Here is a 27,202-nt window from a genome sequence, read left to right as displayed (position 1 = left end):
GCAGGAGAAATGCAGCAGGTGAGACGGCATCAAGTTATTGCTCTGCAATTTAGAATTAAGTCTCAAGTCTTTGCACTCAAGTTCCAAGTCAAACTCAATAACTTTGAGTTTTGTTGTTAACCAAAAGAAGAACCTAAATACAGTTAACCCTTTGAAACCTGAGCAAATTAGCTGGATTTCTTTAAATATTTGGAAAGAATATTTTCAAAAGATTAGTAAAAAGTTAAAAGAAAATTACCTGAAACTAGCCAATAAATAAATAATAAAGACAAGTTTAAAAAAAGAAAACAGAAAAAGACCCAGACAGTGCTTTAATAATAATAATAATAATAATAATAATAATAATAATAATAATAATAATAATAATAATAATAATAATGATAATAATAATAATATATTGTTTTCTTGTTATTTTCCCCTTGTTCATTAATGATTTTAATGATTTTGAAATAAGGATTATTTGGCTCAGCTGCTTTTATCAGCTACTACTTCACAGACTGTCCTTCTATTCCAATTAATGCCCTTACAATTATGATTTTTGTTAAATCTGGATAATATATTATATGTCTTTATGTAAACAGTGCTTACTACTGTATATTGCTTTTATTCATAGATAATCCATGAGAATGTTTTACCTGTATTATTATTTATTAATTCATTTTAATTTTGTTTTTACAAAAAATCAAACAATTGATGAAGGTATCAGGTCGTAAATTAATCCCATGATTTGACATAAATGCTGAAGAGCTCGCATTTCATTCCTCAGATAATAAAATACACGTAAGCCAATCGAATTGTCAGCGTGAGTGCGTAACACTGCATATGCCCTCCTTTACTGCTTCCCTATTGGCTACTGGGTTGTTAAGAAAGTTTTCTCGCTGACTATTGGCTGTGCGGGTGAGCGGGAGGGACAACTTTTAGGAAGTGATGAGGATTTGTTTCTGTTTCCTACCGGGCTAATGGCTAAGAATCGAATGCTGAGGAAGACTGAGAGTTGCTGTGAAGTTTAAAACAAAAGTTTGTCGAAATATTTCTACAAAAAGGCTCAACTGACGACGTCGGACTCCCTGTGGAGGTCGGTGTGTAATTTAGCATGTGACAGCTAACATGAAATCATATAAAAGAGCTACTTAAACGCTAAGTTAGCTGCTAGTTGCATCTACTTCAGTTGTCTAAACGATTCTCTGCCACCAGTTAGTCGAAACCGTAACTGCCGCTTGTCATCTAACGGCAGCGTGTTTAACTAACGGTGCTCGCTAGTTTTATCTTCAGCAGTGCAGGTATTTCTGCTGCCACTGTTGTGTGTCCTGTAACTCAATTAAATAGACGAGTTATCTGCAAATTTGAATAGACAGATGGACATTCTAGACATTCAGATGATCCTGGAGAAGACAAACGACATGCAGTTTGATCAAATTCTGTCTCATACACAGGACAAGAACACAACTTCCCAAAAGACCAGGCAGTGAACAGCTACAGTCCTGTGCTTCTGCTCAGGGACTGTTCGATATTATTAAACGATGGAAGAATGTTAAATATTTTTTTAGCACTGTGGAGGCTTTTTTTGGCTCACAGTATGGACATATGGTGAAGGGAGGGTCAATTATTTTCCCAAATCATTCAGGGAGGCACAAGGAAAAACATTTGTAGCTTGGTGAGGGTAAAGAAATACAATAAATAAATAAATAAAGCCCAGCCACCCCCCTCCTCTGATAGGTAAAGAACTGTCCCCTATTAAGAAATCTTCTGTCAGATTTACTTTTTAAGACAGCAGAATTGTATATTGTGTTTTTCTTTAACTTATAAAACATAACAAAAGTGGCAGCATAAGTACAGAGCATGTTGTTCTAGCCAGGACAGGTGTTTTTTAATTTTTGTTTCATTTTGTTATTTGATTGAGATGAGTTAGGCCTTAGAGGCCTACAGTTGTGTTCAGAAGTTTCGTATCACAGCCGCATTACAATATGTCAGCTTAATCAGTTTTGCATATTTCCCTAGAATATAAAATGTTTGTTTTTCTAATGTTTTCTTCCACATAATTCCTGAAACTTGCACAGTTGTCATGGCACCACCAAAAAAGAGGGCGTTACCCAAACCACTCCCAGAGGGCTTTGTACTGACGGACACTGAGAAGAAGAAATGGAGGCTGGGGAAAATCATAGGTCAAGGTGGCTTTGGACTGATCTATCTTGGTAAGAGAGAACACTGTGTGATGGCACACCTACTCACGCAGACACACACCCTGTTTAATCACACTCTGTCACACAAGTATGTACACGCATGCAGATTAATAGAATAACTTCCTGTCTCTCTCCGTCACACTTTGTTTTCTGGACACACTCTGATTGGCCTGTTTTCTCTTGATTTTGAAAGCTGTTCACAGATCAGACTGCTGCAAGAATTTTGACTCTTCAACTTGTATTTCATAACAGTTTTTTTACCCCATTAATCTATAAATACCTCTCAAATCAGCAAAAGTCCCAACATTTATACTTATGTATAATACTTGTAGCCTGCATTTTGCCTGATCATTCCTCAATGTCTCCTGTTGTCCCAAAGCCTCCAATGATGTGGACAGACCTGTCTCAGCAGACACTGACTTTGTCATAAAAGTGGTGAGTACACTGTGCTGCACACAGACAACCTGTTCATCTGAAAGAGGACCGATTATATTCATTTTCAGGTTCTTGTATTTTAAACTAATAGAACACATTTACATGCTTTAATGGGCCAAAAATACTTTATTTTCACACGTGCATTCACCCTCTGTCTAAGGATGCTCCATTTTAGCATCTGACTCTTAAAGGCCCCTTCCAAAAAAGCTCAGTCTGCTCTGACTGCTCAGCATTTGGGTCTTGTGTATCTCTGCATCGTTTTGCAGCCCAGTAATAGCTGTAACAGGAATTAGCAGCACTTCTTAAAGAGAAAAATTGCCAATAAATGCTGTTAAAAGGGACTGGACATGTTAAAGCGGGAATATGTTCTGAAATCGTGATGAAAATCACAACAGCAGTGACCAAGTTAACATGTTTTTCTGGTGTTTGCGTTTAGCTCCATGTGGCAGTTTAGGCTATGTAATGTAGTAACATGCCTGGAGCAGCTGACCATATAAGGAAATCAGGCACATGATGATGTCATGCTGTAGCCACAGTAAAAAAACTATTTGGAAACAGACTGTTACCGGGATTACTGCTACATAAATTAACCTCATTATTTAAAAATTTGGCCACGGTTAATATGAACATCCTATTTGTCACTATTTGTGAGACGCAAAATACGAAAACGCATAATAGGTCTGCTTTAAAGTACACAATAATGCTTTTTCGAAGTATTGTGTGGACTTTAAGATGCTACTCTTACTACTCTTTGTGCTGGAAGCAGAAATTGGCTGCTACCATGGACAATAACACATATATAAGTTCTTGACGGCAAAGACGTGTTTCTGCCTTTTTTAGTTGCTGCTTCACCTAACATCACGTTATTTAGTTTGGAGTCACTGTGCCGAAGCATGTGAGAAAAGTGCAACAAATGATGACCAAAATAACTTTTGACAACATAGCAAAATGGAACTTTATTAAGTGCAGTAGTTTTGTTTAGGAGAAGTGGACTATCCTAAACCAGCATAGATGTGTTACACAGTCACTTGTTGCTGGATTGTAATGTCCACTTCCCCTTCTAGGTTACTTGTTTGGGGTAGCCTTCAGGCTAATAGGCACATGGTGGCTATGTGGATGGAGTGACACTGACTGCAGTGGCAGGTTTATTCTATGCATTTGACTACTTTTAGATTCAAACAAGCAAACTGTCATATGCACCTTTTTGTGAAAACGACATATAATTTCTGCTGATGCTTATTTGAGGCTTCAGCAGTTGTAGTGATTACCTCTATCCCTCTTTGCATTGCTGTATTTGCACCCTTTCTCAGCAAAGTACAGATCTCAGGCCAAATAAAAGATGGAATTTCATGCTAAAGTGTTTTTTTTTCAATTAAAAAAGAAAAAAAAAGCTTTTAAAAATAATTACTACTGGCCCAGGCTAAGCAAGCAGTAGTTCAGACCCAGACCCAAAAAAGTGTTTAAACAATGCAGAGGGCTACGTTCACTCCAGCAAGTTCATACTGAGTATCAGACACCAAAGTGTTGCACAGTGAGCCTGTTTACACTTGGTGTTAACATGCATCTTTGGTTATCTGATCACAGGTTCATCTGGTCACACGTGGCATTAATATGCGTCTCCACATGGATCTCGAGTGACCACTTGTGATTGGACCTCATTTCCCCACTGTATATGCAAATAAAGAATGTGATCTTAAAACCCATTGAGGACACATTTAGTGCATTCACACCTGTATTAAAAAAGCTGTCCAGTTTTGATCTGATCATTCAGGACACATGTTAAAACTAGCAGCAAATAGGGCCAGTGATTTTAGTATTTCCCTTAGAATTAGCATTTATCTGTGGTGGTAGCTGATGATGGGAGGAAGGGCAATTATCAAACTTTCCATTTTTATGCCTTCGGTGATAGCTGAAGCCAGAGGCATTATGTTTTTGAGTTGTCTGTTCGTGGGTATGTACATATGTCCGGTGCATTCTTGTGAACGCAATATCTAAAGAACACTTCAAGGAGAATTTCTTCAAATTTGACACAAACATTCACTTAGACTCGAGGATGAAGTCATTCGATTTTGGTGGTCACCGTGACCATGTCTGTCTCATTCTTGTAAATGAAATATCTCAAGAACATCTTTAGGGATTTTCATTAAATTTGACACAAACGTGGATGAACTGATAAGATTTTGGTGGTCGATGGTCAGAGTCACAGTGACCTTGCAATCGTCTTAATCTTGTGAAAGAGATATCTGAAGTTTCCTCAAAGTGGAAGTGTCCCCTTGGAATCAACAATGAAATGATAAGAATCTGGTGGTTGAAGATCAAAAGTCAAGGTCACTGACTTCATAAAACATGTTTTTGGCCATAGATTAAGAACCTTGGATGCCCACCTTAAACTGTGCTGATTGAGTTAATTATCTGTGCTGATGGGGGGAAGATGTGTGTGAAGCGTACATGTTTTCACAGACATGGCTGTAAACCGAAAGTGCAACTTGAGTTGTGTGCAGAGGCATGCAAGCATGTAGCGGTTTGTATCTACTTCCTTCTCATGCCTGTGTGTCCCTTTGTATCATTCTGTGTCCCCTCTCTAAATTTTGAGGTTTTAATGGGTCCATTAACACATTGCAGGGGGAACTCTTTGTGAGTTCCTTTTTTTCCTCAACAGCTGTTTGTGGTGTTTGAGTTGCAGGGGTGGATTATTGATCTGTTGATATGGTCAGTGCTGATCAGATCAAAAGATAAGAGGATCAGATGCTGCAGAGTAGACTAGAAGCACACTTTTAGACCCAGCGCAATGAAGTTTCATTTTTACTGCTCCTGATGTTCTACTGCTCCATCTGCGCCCAGAGTGCAGAGTCCAGCTCCAAAAATAGAAAAATTAATAAGTGGTGGTACATGTCGTTATCATGCTGGGCCACCACAAAATAAATTAATATGTGGGAAAATCTGGTTTTATAATACACTGAGACAGGATTTCACAACTATGGAAAGGCAATGAAGACATACGCCAGTGACCAAAGTAAACCAAAAATGGGACCTTAAATGTATTTGACTGCCATTGCGCTGAAAGTTGAGCCTGGTTCAAGTTCTTTTAGCAGACGACACTACGCTTCTGTTTTTTTTTGTTTTTTTTAATGCAAGCCCCTTTAAATGAAGCCTGGTGAGGATGTACCTGTCTTTGTTGTGTTCTTGCATACAATATTGCCTACTGTAAATTATCTAAAAATAAATTGCACTTGAGGCTGTTAGTGGCCCCCGACCCACTCAAGTACGATTAATTGCACAAGTAATTATGCTTACATTTGTTTGCAAGGTAATTTGGCTCTCTCCTTGCACCAGAAGGTAATGTGGTATATATTTACTGTGTACATGTATTTACATCCTTGGTTGAAGGAGGGAAAACAAAAGAATGAGAGAAGGATTTTCTTTTCACTTAATCAAATCAAAATGAAATGCCCTTTGTTAAGATGCCGTGAACCATCCATGTATTTGAATCATCAGTCTTTGAATCAAGAGAAGAGAAAGCTTGGGACACTAACTTCTCACAATCAGTGTTATGTATGCTAAGACATGTTTTGACATTTTTGCCACGTGTAGTGCTTCTTTAACCCGCAATAATAAAACTGTTAAAAATGTGCACTTTTCTGTGCAGGAGTACCATGAGAATGGCCCCCTGTTCTCGGAGCTCAAGTTCTACCAGAGGGCAGCCAAAGCGGAGAGCAGTGAGTAGCACCACCCGTCCAGCGTCCCGGCAGCTCACTGGAGCACGAGTGTGTTTGACTGATGAAGTGGCCGCAGACACAGAGGCTTTGCCGCCTGCAGCACAGTAATTAATAATAAGCCAAAGCAAACATGCACCTCAGTGGCAGTTAGCCCCCCTCTCCGCGCTTGTCTGAGCTCTCCAACGCCTTCATTTGGAGAGGTGTGAGAGAGAGGAAGCCACTCACACGTAATGATGCCCGGGCCTCCGCTGAGCCCCTGACCACCTGCCAGTCTGGTTGAGCGCCAGTCAGGCCAGCCGCCATCGAGCCCTGAGCCAGGCCCACTGCTTTGTCTGGGGCCTCTGTGTGTGTGTGTGTGTGTGTTTGCAGTTGTGTGTTTGTTCCCTCAATACTTTAAGATTGATATTTGCATGCACGCATTATTACTCTTACAAGGACAGATTGGAATTCTGGACAAAATATTTGCCTACTTTTTCTGAGAGTTTTAGGGCTTTTGTTTAGGCTCCTCTTGAAATGTTAGACTGGGGGTCGGTCAAGGTTACAGAATGATTAGACACTAAAATTGTTTTAAGTAACATCAAAAGTTTTTCTAGTTGCCAACCATTCTTTTCAGACTAACTGTCAGAAAAACTGCATGACCCCTGGTACCTTTCTCAACACACCATGGTGGTTTTGAGTTGAATTTAGTTGTTGGTTTGACTCCTGTAATTCTTTTCAGGCACCACAGGAGTGTAAAAGTTTTAAACACTCATTGAAATAATTATCCCTTTTCCAATTCTTGTTCCAGTGCAAAAATGGAAGAGAAGCAGGAAACTGGACTTCCTGGGCATCCCAACATACTGGGGATCAGGACTGGCGGAACATAATGAACTCAGGTATTGACGGAGTCATCACCTAGTGGACAACATGTTCTCAGATGATAAGTGTTAGACTTGGGTGGTATATAATATTTCATACCTTAATACCTTACTGAAATTTCACTGTGGTATACAGTATGTGACAGGAAAAGTGTGCACAGTGCAGTTATTCAGCGGCACAGTGGCTTAATGGTCAGCACTGTTGCCGTACAGCAGCAAGGTCCAGGGTTTAAGTCCTGGCCAATCCAGGTCCTTTCTGTATGGAGTTTTCATGTTCTTCTCCCTGTGTCTATAAGGATTTCCTCGGGTTGCTCTGGTTTCCTCCACCAAAAACATGTATATTATTAGTGCTGCTCACTGCGCCATAGAGGATGGCTCAAATACAGAGGACAATTTGACTGCACACTGTATATGTAACAAGAAAATATTCCTCTTCAGATTTTCACAAAATTCACAATAGAAACCCACAAATCCGACTTTCGGTTATGGAAGACTGACAAGGCTTATTCACCTCATTAACTCATCATAAAACACACTTAATTCAAACTTGAAACAAAACTCACCGAAACCATCTTGTCACTCTTGGTAGTATCTAGTCAGTAAGTCCACTATTCCAACAATCACCAGCTCCAATTTGGTCAAAATAAATCCCTAATTCACCAAGTTAGATGTTGAAAACATGCTGTCATTCCCCACGGCCTCTCTCTGCCTGCTGGCTGCCAGCTGTTTACAGTCCTGTACCTTCTCCCTCCACCACTAAGTGTCACTGTGTCTTTCAGCTCAGCCTTCTGTTCCACCAGTAGAGACCAGAGACTGAGCTCAGGTGGTGCATGCTGTGCACTACATATGACTTTAATAGAAAGAGAAGCGCCTACAGGCCACTTCAGACTTGACAACATAAACATTCTAAATGGGTCCAAGTGTATGTCCCGTTGGATTGATTGTTAATGCAATATCTGACAGGAAGTAAACAGGGACCAAAGGTTTTGCTGTAGCAACAGAACAGCAATGAAACGATCCGTAATTATGACAGTATTGATTAACATACCTTCAAGATTACTAAATACCCCGTAAACCATGATACTGCTCAAACCTAATAACTGTAATCCATGTCTGCTCCATTTTGCATTTAAAAACATCAGAATTTTCTCTGTTTTTTTATTGTATTGCTGTGGATTTATTTCTAATATTTTGCCCCTTAAAATGGCATTACTAATCAAATGGACAAAGTTGTGACTGCAGCATTTGGAGAATATATCAGCAGGTGCAAAAAATAATAGCAGGTTCTTTAACATAAGATCTGTATCTGTATCCTATTGGGATAAGAAAAAAAGCCATTAATATAGGTGAAAATGTGTTGATGTTTTTGTTTTTCATGTTTTAGATCAGATAGATTCTGGTTTCTAGAATGAAATGTATTTCTATCAGCCAATCAAAATGTTCAAAGGTTGGTTGTGCTATCCTCGGAGTGTATTTGTCTGCTTTTCACTCAGGTTTCAAGGCAGCTGAGTGAGAGGAAGAAAGCTAACTTTCAAGGCTAGTTTTTAGTGGCCTGCCTTTGTGTGGTTCTATTGACCACAAGTGAGAATTTAACCAAAGATCTTCTTATCCGTTGACTCATCCTGTTACAGATATTTTTTTGTGTTTTTACCTTGGAAGGAGGGATTCAGAATGAGTTCTGGAGTTCAAACTTTCACATTTCATGCTTGTCTGTCTTGCTTTTACGCATCTTGTTATTATATATTCTGTATGTTTAACTGACTTTAATTGACTTTGTTTTGTCTCTGTTAAACGTTTGAGTATTGTGAAAAGCGCTCTATAGATAAAATGTATTGTTATTATTATTAACTTTAGTATTTATTTTCCAGTATGACACACAATAGTTCTATGTCTGTAAATATATAGTGTATTTAACATTTAGATCAGATTTCATACTATTTTTTTATCTTATTTCAGAAGTGTGTACGTTACAAATGTTAGACTTTACACCTTGGTAAAGCTTGGTAAATAAAACATCCTTTTGAAGCACAGAACATTAAAGTCATTTTGACTTCATTCCTCCTTTATCTACGAGGGAAAAGATGCAATTTTTGATGAAATTCCTTCATAGCATTAACGGCAAGGTTGTTTCAAACCCTGTAATTTCTGGATGATAAACGTCTGATTCCTTTGATTCCAAAACCTTTGTCTTTGATGCACCTTGCTTTTGTAATATTCTCATCAGAATATATTAGAATATATTTTATCAGAATTTAGTTAATGGGATGTTATTCAGAATTAGTCAAAAAAGATGTAAACCTCCTGATCTTTTACCACTCAGGTATCGTTTCATGGCCATGGACCGACTGGGCAGTGACCTTCAGAAAGTCTGTGAGAGCAGCGGAGGTCGACTGAAGAAGACCACCGTTCTCTGGCTGGGTCAAGGACTGGTAAGATTATCTTTATAGAAAACATGCAGACTCTGTTTTATTCAATGTTTGTGGACTGTTGTATGAAGAAGCTCGATGTAGCAGGGGCTTGTGGGCCATTTATGAGATAACGACCCTTGTTTACCATAATGGGAACAAAGCATACCTCTGACATTGTACATTCACTTCTGTGTCATTTTAACTTCCTCATCATAATTGTCATTCTTGTTTATCTGTGTGTTCTCTGTGTTTGGCCTGGTTTAGGTGGACGTATTGGAGTATATTCACGAGAACGAATATGTACATGCAGACATTAAAGCTGCCAACCTCATGCTGGGTTTCAGAGACCCTGAACAGGTTAGTCCACTGTAGGTCTCTGATTATCTGATTATGCTGCATGTGCACAGTATGAATGTCCAGGGCTGTACCCGAGTTACAATTTTGCCAGTCGAATACAAATATTTGAAGATTTGTTTTTTTCTTCATATAAGATTTTAAAGTTTGAATGGGACTCAGTTGGATGTACAGTGTGACAGGGGCATTCATGCAATAAAGTAAACTGGTCAAATGCCCAAACGACGGGTTGCAAATGTGCAACATTTTTATCAAACACTAGATATTAACAAAAGCCCGAGACTGTATGGTATTAACGGTGCGGTCTCTCTCGCCCTCCGTGTTGCTGCCTGCATGTTTGCAGCTGCTTGCTGCTTTGTAAACTTGCTGCTTTGCTTTGTAAACTGTGTTTTTTAAGGGTGCTATATAAATAAAGTTCTTCTTCTTCTTCTTCTTATTATTATTATTATAAAAAAAGTAGCGTGAAAGTCAAGAGCGCTCACTCCACAGCAAAATCAGGGGACCAAAATGTCTCCCTAAGTACACTGCACAGCACGTACATTTATATGATGTTAGAAAAAGGCAAATAACTGTGTTAGTCTTACTCTTGGGCTTTTAAAATACATGTAAACATGTTAGTCTGACTGCAATTAAATTTCTTGGAACACACACACCCAGATAATTTGATTAGAAGATGAGCTATTCCAGCAGAAAAACAGACTACTTCAGATACCTAAAAAATCAATACCCATTATATTTGAGTATTTGCTCCTCTTTACCCTCCACAACAGCTGATGGAAGCAGCGGTATACAAGAAACTCTGCCATTTAGTGGAGTAAAATGTCAGTTTTTCTCAGTGAGAGTTTGGTGTTTTTGTTATAACAGCTTCAAAGCCCTGTCAGTTAGGGCTGTATTACAACAAGGTAAACCCGTGAAAATATTCTAAATATAGCATAGGCTACACTTAGGCTGATACTGATTTTTTAGGTGGCTTAAATCTAATTAGTGACAGCAGAGTTTGCTCAGCGCTGTTTGATTATATGTACAGTATGTGATGCAGCATTTCTCGACCCCAAAGTTATTGTAAATATACAGTAATGATTTTGATTAGGTCTGTATAATAGACTGTATAAATAATATAGATATATAGCAATTAGCTCAAAAACAGCATATCTCCACCCGCTGTGGTGGAGTCGTACCTACTTCCGTCAATAAATCGATTCTCCCTCGGTGCTTGTATGCTGGGACAAGGACAGTAGTCCAATTAAATGGCCTAAACGAGGTAGTTCGACTAAACTGTGCATGTAAACTTACTGGGTTACAAGCAAAAGAAAAAAGATGACTGCTCAACTTGAAACAGTCTCAGTCAACTGAGGGGTACCCAACTGATGATTCGCATCTCTGACTTTCAAGTGACAGCCCTAGTGAGGTCTGCTTCTTTCTTCAGAAAATACACTTTATGTATGTAATGCAATCAAGGTCTATATTTCATCATGCAAATTATGCCCATAAACCAAATGGTCGGTTAACAGTGATCTGTTTTGATGAGAATTATGCAAGAAAGAACAGCATAAAGTCACTTTATGTGATTGCTCAGTAATTCCTAATGTGTGTGTGCCCTGTAGGTCTTTCTCGCAGACTATGGGCTGTCCTACAGATACTGTCCTGATGGAGACCACAAAGAATACAAGGAAAACCCCAAGAAGGGACACAATGGAACCATCGAATACACCAGCATCGATGCTCACAAAGGAGTTGGTAAGCCCTTCAATTTTTAAGTAGGTTTAGGCTTGAGAGAAAAAAAAAATCCACTAAAACTAAACTAGTTGATAAAAAGACATTATGTGCTGCAGTGATCACAAAGTGCTGCAAGCTTCATGGGCAGTGGAGTGAATTCTTTCCTCGTGGATGCAACCATACAGCTCAAATCCTCCTAAAACCTACACTCGGAGAATCAGTTAGCTGGTATCTGTAAGTGTGTGTCTAGTAAAACGGCGCACACATACATTTGTTTTACATGGAAATAAGGTCTCTATACAAAGGGTTTAACTGTGTTCAGTTAAAGTTGGGTCAGGCAGCTTTATTTGGCATCATTGGCCAAAAATCCCAAAATAAACTTTGAGCATATTGCACTTCAAGTGGTCTGAGAGAACACCAGACTTCTACATCTCCTTTTGGTTTTGTTTTCAGTTTTGGAAAATCTAAAATGCGATGAGAGAAATTCGATTTTCATGAAATTTGTGTCGTAAACAACTGAAAATAATTCAAAAAGACCAAAACAACAAAGACAAAAGTGTGAGTTGCTTGACTGAGAGTGTGTGTGTGATATATGAACAGTAAGAGCCCAGAGCAGAAAGCAAAGTCCAGACTCCGGTCTGGATCCACACTGGACCCAGCCCACACCTCACATTAGGAATGCAGTAATACAATGTGAGTGTAGGTTTCCTGCTTTGAAAAAAGAAAAAAAGTTTTATACTTATCAATAAATTGTTAATTTTGTAGAAAATAGTCTATTTGGAGATCAAGCTGAGACTAAGCCTTAAAACTAGTTATGATAGTTTCCTTGTTTGACATCGATGTCATGTCGACGTTGACAGCCAGCCATGACTTTTAAGTCATTACCTGTCAGAGTTCAAGTGTCTGCTAACAGGCGTCCATTCAAAATTAACAAGTTAGTTAACAGCTAACGATTGTTCACATTCTGTCCTGTAGGCACGAGAAAGCGAGACTGTGGCGTTTCCTGTCAGTGTACATTACGTCATCATTGCGGTGTGGATGTCACTATCCAAATGTGCAAAGAAAAGAAAAGTTGACTAAGAAAGCAGAGTGGACAGAGAAATATGCGTTCATTTTGCTGCAACGCAGCATGAAGCCCATGTGTTTGATTTGCACAGAGACAGTTGGAGTTGTGAAGAGTGGAAATTTAAAACACCACTATGACACAAAGCAGATATTTCAAACAGCAATAACCTCATAATACAGAGGTGAGGACAACAAAACTTTGACACTTAAACTCTTCCTGTGAATCAACAAACAAGTTGTTTGTGAGATCTATGACACAGAAAGAGAGGGCGACTGAAGCCTCTCTGTGTGGCAAAGACGTATTACCTTATCACCAATCTTTCCGGACCTCTGGCCTTGAATAGAAATCAGATTCCCTTGAATATTAAGTTTGGCCTAAAGGGTAGATTTGAATTTTTTGTAGTCTGTTTTAAAAGGATACTCATGTCATATTTATATTGAAGGAGTTGTTGATTCAGTCACTTCCACCATAGTCCTTTTTTTGTTTCAAAAAGTAGTCAGTCTTTCGAGTCGGGGTGGATATGTTGCAGTGGGTGCACTTCTGGAACAAAACATGACAATTAACCTACACACAACCATCATGACAAAGACACCCATTAATTTGTCTATCTTACACCTGATTGTATTATAAAGTGTGGGAAGAATGAAAAGTATTCACATGTTTCGCTATTTAGGTATTTTTACCGTATCTATTATAATCCTACAATAAGCTCTGTCCTTTAATGTGTCAGTCTTTGTTTGTCAATGCATGTAAAAGAGTCTCGTCTTTCCGCCCTGCCGCCCTCTGCCTCCCTCGTCTGATATTGGGAACACATTAACTGGCAAATTGCCTACATGCTCCCTCTCTTCATTGACCATCGATTCTCCATCCGCAGCCCCTGCTGAATTCCCCGGTACCGTCTCTGTTTAACAATTCCCTAATTAGCTGAAGTCATAACCTGCATCGTGTATTCATCCCCCATTAATTAAGGGCTTTGATGTTTGGTGAGAGGGAGGCCCGAGCCACAGATAACCTCCGTGAGCTCCACGCCGACCAACTCCACTACCCCTCCAGTTCGATATTTTGAGTTAGCGTGGCTCAGACTGCCTAATCGCCGCGGTAGTGTTTCAATCAACTCGATCGATAAGTAAAGGAGGGGCAGAAAATGTCCTGTCAGCAGTAACTATCAAATGGAAGCCATGTCAATTTTGATATGATTTTGAAAAAATGGGAGAAAGGTGAGCTGCAAAAACTGTGATACACCTTTTTGCTACTCTGAATGATTGTAGAGAAAGCATCCAGCTTTCCACCAAGTCTTCTAACTGGAGCTACAAGAGTATTGTACGCCTGACTGAGTTAATCGCTGTTAAAAACACAGATCCATGCCTGTTTTACAGCAGTGCTTCAAAGAACTCAACAAAACTCCAGCTATGGGAAGAAAATGGTAAAATGTGAATCTTTCTAGAAATGAGAGATGTCTGTTTTCCTCTGTAATCCTATTACAATTACATTTCATAACTTTTTTTTTTGCTCAAATTTAGCCCATTATTTTTGCTTATCCAATTCATTACACGTGGTATAAAGTCACAACTTTCATCACAATGTTCGGAGTATTATTGATTAAATTGACTCCACTTTTGCTGGTCACCATCATAAGCTTTAGTCGATGACACTGACTTTTATTGAGCGTTACATGGTGAGTTGTCTTCAGCTCAGGTGATGCACTGGTCTCGGTAACTCTGTTTACACAGACATTTTATTCAAGGGCTGCTGCAGAATCCCTTCTTTATGCCAACTTTGACTTTTTACAGAGGACCAAACAAGAGCTGCACCACTGTGTGCCGGCGGCTGCAGCCACGTCTAAACGATAATGATGGCATAACATGGCAGCAATTATTTACTGTCCGTGTTATATGACGGCTGATCTTGTCCTCTGCTCTGAGTGTAAGGAGATCCTAAACCTCATTGTTTTCCCAGTTTGCGGACATTTACGGCTGTTCTTCTTTTTCTTTGCTAACTGCTGGTTTTTAATCTCCTACTGTGGGTCACACACAGAACACTTTGAGAAAACATTACAGCTGTCCCACGCTAGCTCCAGTTCTGCAGACTTCCCCCTTCATGTAGACCTTGATTCGTTGGTGTTACTTCCACTTCTGCCTGCTCAAAGGGGAGACAACTCTGTCACCCCACTCCACGATCGTACCTTCTATACAGAACACGATAAAAGCTTACCGCCCTGAAAAGGCAGTGTAAAAGGGGGTATTTTTCACATAAAAAATTATTTCTTTTTTTTCTTTTTGCCTGGCCTCTACAATAAGGTGGCAGCTAGCTGGAGGCAAATTGCTAGAGAGTTGAAAGTTTCTGTTTAGCTGGAGTGGTCTTGTCAAATTAAATGGCCATCACAATTAAAAACATTCTTGCTGATGGCTGTACACCATGTCATTTCTAGTAATTATTTCTATTTAAAAAGCACAAATGTGGGGCGCCTGATGGCTCAGTGGATAGAGCAGCGCCCCATGTACAGAGGCTGTGTCCTCGCTGCAGCAGCCGCGGGTTCAAATCCGGCCTCGGCCCTTTGCTGCATGTCTCCCCCTCTCTCTCTCCCCCTTTCACACTCACACTGTCCTGTCAATTAAAGGCAATAAAACCCCCCAAAATTAATCTTTATAAAGCACAAATGGGGAAAGACAGCAAGTAGAGTACTTACCCATCTTTCAAGTGGTTCCAGTCTGATCTCATGCAAACAGCTGATAGCTGTGTGGTTTGTTTACATGAAGCAAAAGAAGTGCATATTTAACAGAATAAAGGGCATTTGATATGATGCAATAGTCTGATGTCTGTTTGCTGTTAGGACACAAAAGTCCTCATTTAAATAGTAATGTCAGCATCTGATTACTATTAACTTCTTTACTATTCGATTGCGATTCGCTTCTTGAAATTAATTTCCAACAGAGCTACTATATAATGTCATCTCTTAGTGTTTGAGTATTTTCCATTGCGCATGGAGATTATAACCAAAGACCAGACCCTTTTGTGCCCTTCTCTGACCTGATGGCACCAATCCCCACAAAGATGTTGACAGGTTGCCATGGTGAGGTTTGGGGAACGCAGCTGGCAAATGGCAGTCCTTTGAACTTGGAGCTAAACGGTGTAATTACCACCATTCGGTGGGCGTCCAGCGGACAGAAGACGACAGGACTGTGAAGCAGAAGGGTTAAGAGTGTGACACTGCAGCATGCTTTAGGGAATCTGAATAACAATAGGAGATAATTAACAACAACACCATCGCCGCCGCCTCACCTCCCTGACTAAAGCATGTAGAGAATGTGTAAGAGGTAGGTGTGTGTGTGTGTGTGTGTGTGTGTGTGTTGTATTTATGTGGCGTATGTGTCTTTCAAGCATGTCCAAACTGCCTCTGAGAGCTGTTTATGTGAACACACACAGAAACACACACACATATCTCTCTGTACTGTCCTGTGTCATTCCTCATATGAGGGCGAAATGCATTAAATGCAGAAAAGCAGACACACAAAACACTATTATGAGCTTTGATAACGTGCCCAGAGCACGCACAGAGGGCAGCAGCGCTTAATGTAGTCGTTGATCTTTTTAATTGTTAATCTATTATGGCACTCTGGGAGTTGCAACACTTTTTCCAGTGTCAGTATCACATGTATTTTTCATCTTTATTCTCCTTTAACGGGCTCTCAGCAGCAATGAAGTGTTGTGCAATTATTTACCACAATAGGAAGCCACGCTGTAACGCCGGCTTAATGCACACTTTACACCCACAAGGGCAAACACACACAACTCTTATTATCAGAGTTGTTGAGATGTAGTGTAACAGACAATGGCTGTGTCATATTTAGACCTGACGCATAGTTGACACTTGATGCTGTTTACACTGCATGTTTGTGCATTCCTGTTTGGTTCAAAAGTGGCTTTGAAAGTCAACTCAGTCAACTCTAGCGCCACTGGTAAATTTCTTTGCTTTGAAGATAAGTAGTTTTATTTCAGGCTTTAGAGTGCAAATTGGACCTTATCCAATGATGATGTTTATTTATATATAAATAGCACATTTCAAACTAGGGCTTGGACAATATGTTAATTGCTCAATTCCGTACTATCCCAATACCAGGATGCCAATTTGTTTTGCAATTCTACAAGTTCTGCCATTGGATATTAGGATTTCTTGTGGTTTTGCTTTACTTTGTTTGCACCTGTCCATGGGAAAAGGTAAAATCCTACACTTCTACAGGGTATATATTGAAACATATATATATGAAACATATTTCCAAAAACAATGCACATATCATGTCAGTCAGTCTTTCTAACTTTTATTTCAGCAGCATCATACGTTGCATAGAAATGTGGTAAATAAGCTACAAACTGTTTTTATGGTGTTATTTGTAACTATTAGATTCCAGTGAAGCACTTTTACCCCTTTTCCACCAAATTTGCCTTGGTTCGAGAATCGACTTGGGATGGCTAGGAACTTTGGTATTATCTGGCGAACCATGTTTCCAACAGCTTTGCGCAGTACCATTGTAATCAACAATGCATCATCTACAGAGGGTGTTGCACAGTGCAAAACAGAATTAGACAGTTGTAGCAAAATCTTAGATTACATAGATTACCGATTTTGCACTTGACTTCTTTCATTGTTGTCTTCTCCATCCTCTCTTTTCAACCTGTAGAATATGACACACCCACTAATGATGTCACAGTTCGCACTTCAGGTCAAGGAAAACTATCTATTTTTCACTTTTCAGGTTCTTAGCCAATTTAGCTTTTGGTGGAAATGCTCTGAACGGGTCAAAATTAGTTGCAGGAACCAGAACAAAACTGGTTGCATGATGGTAAAAAGGGTATTTGTGAACTTGCTTGTGAAGATGCTTCATGAAATAAACTTTACTTTCTTGCTTACTAACTAAAATGTGGGTTACACAGACAATAGAATGTATAAGAAGTATATATGGCAGCAACAGAAAGTTTGCTGATCTGGCGGTTGCTTGCCCCGGGCTTGCTGAAGTTCAGTTGCTATTTGAGCAGCTAAAATTGACGCTCTCTGGCTATCCACTGTTTTCTGCTTTCTGACCTACCCTTTTGTTTTTTGTTTTTAAACGTGTATGACATCACCTTATTTGTAGACTACCACAATAAAAGTGTCAGCATCTTTCCACCTCAACATTTAAAGTACATTGATTCTGGGCTTCAAAAATTGATTAAAAAATCGCAAAACAACATATAAATTGATTTTTTTTTCATACCCCCATTTCTATCCCTAATTAATTTTGGGGGAAAAATAATCTCTATAGAACCCCCACATAGGTTGAAATCCTCAAATCTCAGTTATTTAAGGCTTCTGACACCGACATGTAAAGACATCAGCCAACATCACTGGTCTCAAAGGCCTTTTCTATACAGTGCGTGTCAGCATCTAGTCTTTAACCACCTCTCCCATTCAGATCATCCTCATTGATTGTTGAGCCTCCCTGCTGGGTCCAAGCTGTTTAGTGTTCCTGCCTAACCCCAGAGTTTTTTATTCAGGCACACCTAAACATTTATTTTTTTGAAGTTATTTCCTTTCATCTCACACTCTCCTCACCAGCACATCCCTACGTCTTGATATTCTGTCCCAACGTTGAAGCTCCCAGCTATGATGACCAAGAAAAAAAAAGAAGTAATACTTATAAAACAAATTTGCTCATGTGTAATCAGATTACTGCCCACCCATTCCTTGTAATCTGGTCCTGTGTGGCAGTGACCACGCTTCCTCCTTAGACCAGCCCGGTGGCTGGGGAGGATCAATGCCGGCCGTGGCTCAGGGAGGAGATTTCTCCCCTCTGATGGAGCCAGTCGATAGGTAATTTCTCCGGAGATGTGTGGCGGCCGTTACAGTATTGAGCTGCTAAAACTCCCCGGGCTCGACCCCTCTGGATGGACTTGGTCGACAAGTATTGATAGACCTCACACATTAATGTAGACCCCTGCAATCACACACACTCACAATGAGACGCAAACACACTCTGGACTTGTACTTAAAGAAGCCTTAGTACATTGGAAATCACACTGGTGTCATACATACCATTTTTATGTCTTTATAAAATTCCCCAGTATTAAATTCTGTTGTTCCACCTGCCCTCCAGATCAAATCCCCAAAGTGCTGAAGTGTTTTTGGTTATGACTCGCGGAAAGCCTTTGTACCCCCTGGAGGCCTTTACAGTGCAGACACACAGCTGATTACAGGGCTCTTAATAATTAAATAGCGAGGTGTAAAGCATGTTTTGAGCACAGTGGTTCTTCAGAGTGCTGTTAAATTCAATTTAGATTAATAAAGAATGAAGAATTTGTCATTGCTTTATTCACATTCATTGCACATAGCAATGAAAACAGTAGAAACAGCAGTGACACAAACCAATTCTGCCAAGAAGTGGATTAAAAAAATAAAAAGAGTATTGCACTCCTGTAACACTGTTAAAATTATGATGAAGAGTTTAAGAACACAAAAGGATGGAAACCAATGCAGCAGAACTATAAACTGTCTAAAATAATGGCCGTGGCTACCATGACCTCGCCCACTGGTTGGTGGACTCTTATTTTGAAGTCTCAAGTTTGAAATTATGAATGTCATCATTTGTCTTTTTACAACCAGAAGTGACCACATTTGAGCGAGAGGCTAACACTGTGGAGGAGCACGTTGTGGGTCTGACTCTGTGACTGTTTACACAGCAACAGTTCTTGCATGAAACTAAGGACTTTTGTTGCAGTTCTGTCTTTTGTTCACATGACAGCAGCATTTTGGGGGCCTGAAAATGTAAACTTTTGAGCATAATTTTTTGAAAACGCCACCCATTACATCTCGGACCAATAGCCATGCCCTACTAGGGGGACAGCAAAAACATCAATGGCAGACTACCAAGCTGTGTTTGTGCTGCTGATCTACTATTCTGAAAATTAATGAATATTTAATATGTATGATTAGGACTGATGTTGGTTAAAAAAATAAACTCCTCAAAATCATATTAATGCATAGTATTTTTTATAGCCTGATTTTGAAAAGCATTCAGAGCGATACGAGTGTGTATAATATTAAAGCGGGGCCTGTGGGTTAAAACAGTGACAATACCAACCACTGCTCGGCCTACTTTTACTTCACCAAACTGCTAACCATCAAAGGTTAGCCTCACGGAGCCTGTAGCATGCTTGGAGTCTTGCTTATTGATACAGAATTAGACAAGAATTGGTTCGTTCTCTCTATCTTCCAAGTTTCAACATAACAATGGCTCCAGGTCCTGACCATTAGAGCAGACTGTCAGTGTCCTTCAGGCTCAAACACAAGTACGAAAGGAGTCCACAGTAAACCATTGTTGATTTCTTTAAAGTAATTTCTATGTTTAACAGCCAGTCAGCATCTACAATAGGAAGAGAGGAATATGTTTTTTCTGTCTGGATCATGCCAAAGGCCACTGCTTTCATAAAATAAACCGCTGTTAGAAGAAATAACTGAAAAGTCAATTAGATTGCTTTTTTTTTGTCTTGGCAACCATGATCATCATCCAGCTATTCTACACTGTGTAATCTCACTGCCATTGTGTTTCATCTGGATCCATACAAACCGACCAGAAATCAAAAGCAGAGATCTCTTTCAGAGCGAGTTTTCATCTTCATCAGTCTCCATCTTGTTAGGCCAAACAAAAATGTCCCATTGACAGGAGACACAGCGTAAGAGGTGAATTAGTATCTGTGCTCACACAATCCTTGATTTATTCATGAATCACAAATCTGTTACACCTCTCCAGTGCTGTAAATGGTACTTGTGTCCAACCTTGACTGCTGTGGGGAAAGATTTGTGGTTGGAAAATACTATAGAGAGCCTTAATGATACAAGTGGAGCTGCCACTGACTTTTGTGCTGCTGCTTTTTTGTTTTCTTTGTGGAACAATTCTATTGATCTGAAGAAGAAAAAAAAGAGCTTTCACAAACATGTGATTGAGTCGGGTGATTTATGGATAAAAGAACATTAATGGCAGATGAATATGTATTACTTTTTCTAAACCGTCTGATTTTTTGTCTCTTTACAGCTCCATCTAGACGTGGTGACCTCCAGATTTTGGGTTTTTGTCTTCTTCACTGGATATGTGGGTCTCTGCCTTGGGACAAAGTTCTGAATAACCCAGCTCAGGTCCAGGAGGCCAAGGCCAGGTCGGTAGTCACTTGTATTCTTACTACAGCAGAGACCTAAAGTGGGGGTAGGCAGAAATCTATAAGCAGCTGAAACAAAAAAAACAAAACAAAACAAATCACCAAATCAATCTGAAATTTTGAACTTGAGAAAGAATTTCACGTGACAAAGTGATAGCCTATTAGCGTTAAGATCTAGTTGAGATTTTCCTGATGGTAAACATGTTAAGCTCTGATAATACACCTGTGTCTTGTGTAAGCTATTTTTTCATCTTAGCAAAATGCTCTGAGTAATATGTTAGTCTTTTATTGTGGAAAGTAAACAACAGATTTTACAGTCTGATAAATAATAGTGTTGCGTCTTGGTTCACTCTCCTTCAGGGCTCCATGTTTACATCCACCTGTTCGCTGTATTTCACTGCAAAAACTGCAAAACCAAGTTTAGTCTTTAGCCCTCTAGCCGTAATGCAAGCACAACCACAGCTGTTGAGGGCAAATTTTTGCGAGCTAAAAATGATTAAAAAATGCTCTAGCAGCTGTATACATGCAAGTAACGCAGGGTGAAATGTTTTTATCACGTTCGGTGTAAAACTGTGTTCTTACTGGACACGACACAAGTGAGCGTCAGCAACTAAATCTGTTCATTACATTATTTCCTATTGGGCTGTCCTAACTGCCTGCAAGCGATGCAGCGCGATCGTGCGATGCAGCACACTGTTTTAAGCAGCGCTTTTGTTTCTATATTTATTCTTGTTGTTCGCGTTGTAAGCGCTGCAAAAGACTAGAAAAAGCTGTTTCAAGCCACCATGTCCTCAACACACAGACAAATTATAAACACTGACAGAAAGTGATATTTGTATTTTGGAACATAAAACAGCAAATTTAACTGCGAACTACTCAGTCCAGCATTTGGCATGACGGAAATTTGAGCGTCGCTGCAATAAGTTGGCGTCTGGCTCCAGCTGGGTGATCGCGAGAGAGCTGAATATTTCTGTAAATATTGCAAAATGTTGTAGGATGCTAGCAAGCTAGCTCATATTATAAAGTGGAGATGGTGGTATGATGTAGCGTGGAAGCTACAACAATAGTATCTATAAGTTACGTGTGATAGTACTGTTGTGAATATCAGTAATGAGGATGTAAGCACTCACACATCTTTTCAGTGGTTATGTCTCTGAGTGCACAGCTGATAGGTAAGTGGTTTGTTTACATAATATGACAAAGTTCCATTTTAACAGATGCGGTGTGGACAGACAGCATACGATGTAACACGATATGGCGTGACATCTGACGCTCACTTGCAGTTAGAACACGGTATAATAAGTACAACAAATAACTGTACTTGCTGTCACTTTTTTATGAACTTCCTGTCGGACAGTTTACTTTGACTTAGATTCAGCTTGTTCTGCTGCTGCGTTCTTCCCACCCTGCCATCCACCTCAGACCTACGTCTCTCATGTTTCTGTCCTCTCTGTTTTATCCTCTCTCACTCCTTTCACAGACTGATGGATAATCTGCCAGGCTCAGTTCGGCAGCTGTCAGTGAGTGGAGCCAGCACAGGTAAGCCTGGGCCACAGGACATCTTTTACACTTGTTAAATTAAACTAAGAATTTGGAAATAAGACGACGAGTCTGTGGAGGAGAGAAGAACATCTGTGTCTAATCTTCTGATCTTTAATGGGAGATCCAGAGTTCAAGTCAGAGCTACAGCTAATTCATGCAGTGGGGCTGACATGCACAAAATATATGAGTATTAGCTATTGTTCTTTCTTCCTGTATGCCCTGACCAAATATTTTAGCTTAGGTCTCCATGCATAAAATAGAGTACTGAAAAATATGACGTCCTTGAGAGTAAGTTTTGATTTCTCATGTTTTTCATGACCTATTTTGTCAACTGACATTGAAGGGATACTTAGCTCAATTTCAACAAGCTTTGTACCATAAGAATGTGGGTAATATGTGTGAATAAACTTAAGCTTTCCTCCGTCTTACCAGTATCCAGATCTCCGTGCTTGATTTGTCAGCTCAAATCCAGTAAATGCGTCATCCAGATGGCTGTAAGGCAGTTGCTCAAGCTACAGATTGTACTTCCACATTTTCATATGCCCATCACCACAGACACAAAGAGTATGGAAACGCATAGATAGAGAAAGACATTACTTAAAAATTAAGCCAATTTGGAAGTGCCAAAAACTGCAACTTTTCAAATGGCCTCAAGAGGCTGGCTCAAAAACAGAGTAATTCCCCAGAGACTACCATGTTAAAATGCCAAACTTTACAGCAGAAACACATAGGGCTATACTCAACTCAGAATTATGCCAGTCAATTTAGCTGTTCAATATGATAATTTGACAATTTGTTTCGTTTTCCATATAAAATTTTTATATATCGTTTTAACTGGGCTCAGTTGGACGTTCAATGTGACGGCGGCATTCATATAATAAATCAAATGACTCTCCCTCTGTGCCGAGTAACTCCTCCATGCCGCTGCCTGCATGTCCGCTTCTGCTTGAACCAGTTTAGCATGAAAGTCAAGAGGGCTCACCCCGCAGCAAAATCTGGAGACCAAAACAGCCCCAAAAGTACAAGAAAAAACAAAAACCAACAGCTTGACTTGTAGTAATCTCAGTCGACTGAGGATTCGATTCTTCATCTTTTTAAGGGGCAGCCCAAGAAATAAATGTTTCCGGCCTGATACAAAAAAATGAAACAAAACAAAAAAAAAACAATGTATTGGTCTCTATCACTAATTTCAACATTTATGACAACTGTACAAGGGGACAGACTCTGCTGATGGTGTCCTCAGCTTCTCAGCTAGATCCACCACTGACTCCTCCATAGCTCCATTCTCGTGTCAAAATGTGCTCACTTCTGACTCCAAAAATCCACAAAGGAAATGCCGGACTTTCGGCTCAAAAACGATAGTACACAAACCGATGGGTGACGTCACAGTCACTACGTCCATTGATTATACAGTCTGTTGTTGGGAAAGTACTTGTAAAGTAAGAGACTTGGATTATACTGCAAAAGATGTGTGAGAAAGGTATTTTCCAAGTTCAACAGAATTAAGACGGAGGCTGAAAAGTCCAGACAACATAAAGACTGAATCTTCATTATGACAAAGAATAAGACTGCGTCTGTCGCTCAGCTACCTGAAGCTCCTCAGTAACTTTGTACCAATTAAACAGCTGTCCCATTGACACACCTTTCAAAGTTTGTCGTGTTTTATCTCACCTCTCTGTACAGAGAGGTCACACCTGTGTTGAGAGCTCAGTGTGTGATGTATGTTTGGGAGCGGGTGCTCCTCTGCTGACGAGGCCCGGCTGTCCGCCACAGATAAGAGCCGGGGTATGCATCAACTCTTTGTGTGTGTGTGCGAGATACAAGTTTTGCCGCAGTATGTGTCATACACGTCGTCCGGCCAGTGTGCGATGCATCACGGCTGTGTATGACACTCAAACACACACACAATGCATAACCATAGCTGTGTGCATGCCTAATCTACTCTGTGTTGGGAGATGCATTGCCAGCCAGAGTATTATCTGGATTGTGAGACCTTCAGGCTCATCCTGCCTTTGCTGCTGCATGACTCAAGTGTCCCCGAAATGGTTTCATAAAGAAGATTCAGCATCACTGAAGCTAAAAGTTTCAGTTAAATCATACCACTGTCATCAAATGGTCTGATTGATCTGACTCGGTTCATTATTTTCTCCAAGGTGAAACATGCTGACAGAAAGTTTGTGTGACATTCACTCCTGTTTTTGTCGTCAGATGAGGTGGCTGCATTCCTCAGTTATGTGAAAACTCTGGACTACCAAGAAAAGCCAAACTACCAGCGAGTAAAGCAGCTGCTGGCCACTGGCACCACGGGTAGACTCGACTTCTCCATGCCGAAAGGGCCTGCAGGGGGGTCAACCACCAAGATACAAGACCCCGCCACCAGGGACAAGGTAAGACCATGACAATGTCAGGGGCCTAGTGACTAAAGCCACATTTACACTGCCTGTTCAAGGCTGGAATATCACTATTATATTATTACGGCGTTCTGTACATAACGCCCAATCACGGAAATGAGGGATAGAGTGAACTAGGAGGTAGGAACAGCCCCGAAATGAGGTCTGTGTAAAATGTAAAGCTGGAAATACGTGTCCATGGGCAGCACGAGTGTGACGTTTTGATGACATTTTTATGTGTGCGACCCCACTGCAGGAGATTTAAAAAGCAGCTGTTAGCATAGCAGCTAATTAAAAAAAGAAAAATGGCGGTCAGAAATGTCCACAAACTGGGAAAAGCATGAAATTTAGTCCCTTTTGATTATGAGATGCTGCGATGCAGTGTATAATCACACACAGGAGCAGAATGAAGCCGCCACTGGTGGGTTTTGTGTGAAAGTGCAGGGGAAGTGTTTATTGCTCCAGTACAGTACAGTGCAGTGCATTCTGGTAGTTGTAGGTTTTCTACCTCTTGAGCAAAAGCCAATACCTCAGTCCTTTTTCTTCGTTTTCTCTGGTCATGTAACACCAAAGTATTTGTATCTTTCTACTACAAAGACAGCCGCATTTTATGTGAGGACTCTCTTTACATCAGTGAAGTACTTCTTTAAGTTGTCTTCTTTATCGGTTCAATTCAAATAGTCACAAAGAAAATTTAGCAGGGCCTCATCACCACCCTGCTGTGAGAATCTCTCTCCCTCATGTTCACATCCCCCGATATCAAAACGTCCTCGCAAAGCGCCGCTTATCATGTCATTCTCGGTTGGCCCACACAATCATTTGCTGCCCATGAATATTTCATTGTAACAGCAGCAGAAGTTGATACATTCACACAGTGTTTGATGTCAGAAACTAAGAGGGCGCTACTAAAGCTGCGTTCATGTGATGTTGGAAGGTCGTAATTTCCGGGTTGGGAAGTCGTTCTTCCGGCTTCATTGTGTTCATGTGCTTTGAGGTCATAAAGTGGGAACAACATGGAAGCTACAAAGAAGATGGGGCGCATTTTAAAGCTTAAAAAAGAAGCTTTAAAGCTTTAAAGAGCCCTTAAACAAGAGGTTAATAGCTTTTTCCAGTGTATTTATATTTTTATATATTATTTTATTTTTTAATATGATAATTTATACTTTTATTTAATGTACGTCACTCTACATGGACAACAATTAACATTAACACTGTGTTAGACTTTGTGATCAAAAATGTATATTTAATACATGAATTAATGAAAAAGTTTCTCACCGTTGACCAAACACTAACTTTTGATCGACATGTTTATGCATTTATGACGTCAAGTCGACGACTCGTGATATTAAATAATGTTGTTATCAATGTTAGTATTCTCGCCTGGCATGATTTATGGTTAAAAGTTTGCTTGTGACAGCTAATAGATGCATACACAAAAATGTCTAACTACTTAAAGTAAATCACATCTACTAGGAACAAAATATACAAAAAATAGTTTTAGGTCAAAGGATGAGGATAATAGAAGGAAATTTAATTTTAAAATCATTATGCACAAACTATTTAAAAGCAAATATTTATTTCAGTATGTGGTGTCAAACGTATGATTTCTTTAGAGAATGATTGAAAGGGTAATATCAATATCTTTCAGCTCAAGAAAATGTATAAAGAGAAAATAATTAAAACAATATACAGCTGCCAGATAATGTTTTTTTTAAATTGATGGTGAGTTTCTGTGCTTGGCTTTTGATTCTTTTTCTTCTCTCTCTCATTTTTCTGTAAGCTTTGACTGCTAAGTAACTGACAGACAGACCATCTCTTTCTATTTGTTGATTTATTTTTGAGAAAAGGGCTGATAAAATAAGATTTTCTTCTCTCTGCCTGTTTTCCATCATGCAATGTAATGTAGCAAATAACTTGTGTTTTGATTTGAAACTGTCTGCTTCCATGAGCAGAATAAAGTAGAAGTGGAATATATATTTTTTTAACATCAGTTGTTGACACTGTTTCCATGCTTTCTGCCATTTCTGCTGCCCTGAAACGTCACGCAACTCGCAAACTTAAGTATCATCGAAATTTCCCAATTTCCCACTTGTAATTGCAACTTTAGAGGGCCGCTCATGTGCTCGGATCTTGTAAATACAATATGTCCGAGATCATGTGAAAGCAGCATTATATATAAGTATTAATACTCTTTCTGTTGAATGATATGGAGCACATACAGTAGACAGTAAAGCAGTGTGCAGTGTACATATGGTACATTATGCTGCACATACGGTGCACAGTCTGTTAATGTTGCAGTGTTTTAGGGGTCGTGTGTGTGCTTGCTGCAGAAAGTGTGAACACTTGTTATTAGT

The 27,202-nt window shown here is 39.7% G+C and overlaps 1 protein-coding gene across 2 annotated transcripts in view; it reads left to right on the top strand.

Moving 5' to 3' along the window:
- The first annotated feature begins 917 nt into the window (after window positions 1-917).
- vrk2 (VRK serine/threonine kinase 2) overlaps window positions 918-27,202 on the top strand; it is a 29,723-nt gene continuing 3,438 nt past the window's right edge. The window contains exons 1-11 of one of the 2 annotated variants that reach the window (XM_042502074.2): window positions 918-1,075; window positions 2,058-2,192; window positions 2,560-2,615; window positions 6,262-6,331; window positions 7,119-7,206; window positions 9,509-9,617; window positions 9,861-9,953; window positions 11,555-11,687; window positions 20,796-20,916; window positions 22,397-22,455; window positions 24,667-24,845. In XM_042502074.2, the coding sequence (XP_042358008.2) occupies window positions 2,063-2,192; window positions 2,560-2,615; window positions 6,262-6,331; window positions 7,119-7,206; window positions 9,509-9,617; window positions 9,861-9,953; window positions 11,555-11,687; window positions 20,796-20,916; window positions 22,397-22,455; window positions 24,667-24,845 (1,038 nt within the window). In that variant the 5' untranslated portion in view covers window positions 918-1,075; window positions 2,058-2,062. Of the gene's footprint in view, window positions 1,080-2,057; window positions 2,193-2,559; window positions 2,616-6,261; window positions 6,332-7,118; window positions 7,207-9,508; window positions 9,618-9,860; window positions 9,954-11,554; window positions 11,688-20,795; window positions 20,917-22,396; window positions 22,456-24,666; window positions 24,846-27,202 lie in introns of both variants that reach the window. The other variant, XM_088086550.1, reaches the window with a different exon arrangement.

This window comes from Plectropomus leopardus, chromosome 13, assembly GCF_026936395.1.
Source record: "Plectropomus leopardus strain MGB_pleo_1.0 chromosome 13, ASM2693639v1, whole genome shotgun sequence".
Classification (NCBI taxonomy): domain Eukaryota; kingdom Metazoa; phylum Chordata; class Actinopteri; order Perciformes; family Serranidae; genus Plectropomus; species Plectropomus leopardus.
This window is presented reverse-complemented; position numbering and strand designations above follow the sequence as displayed.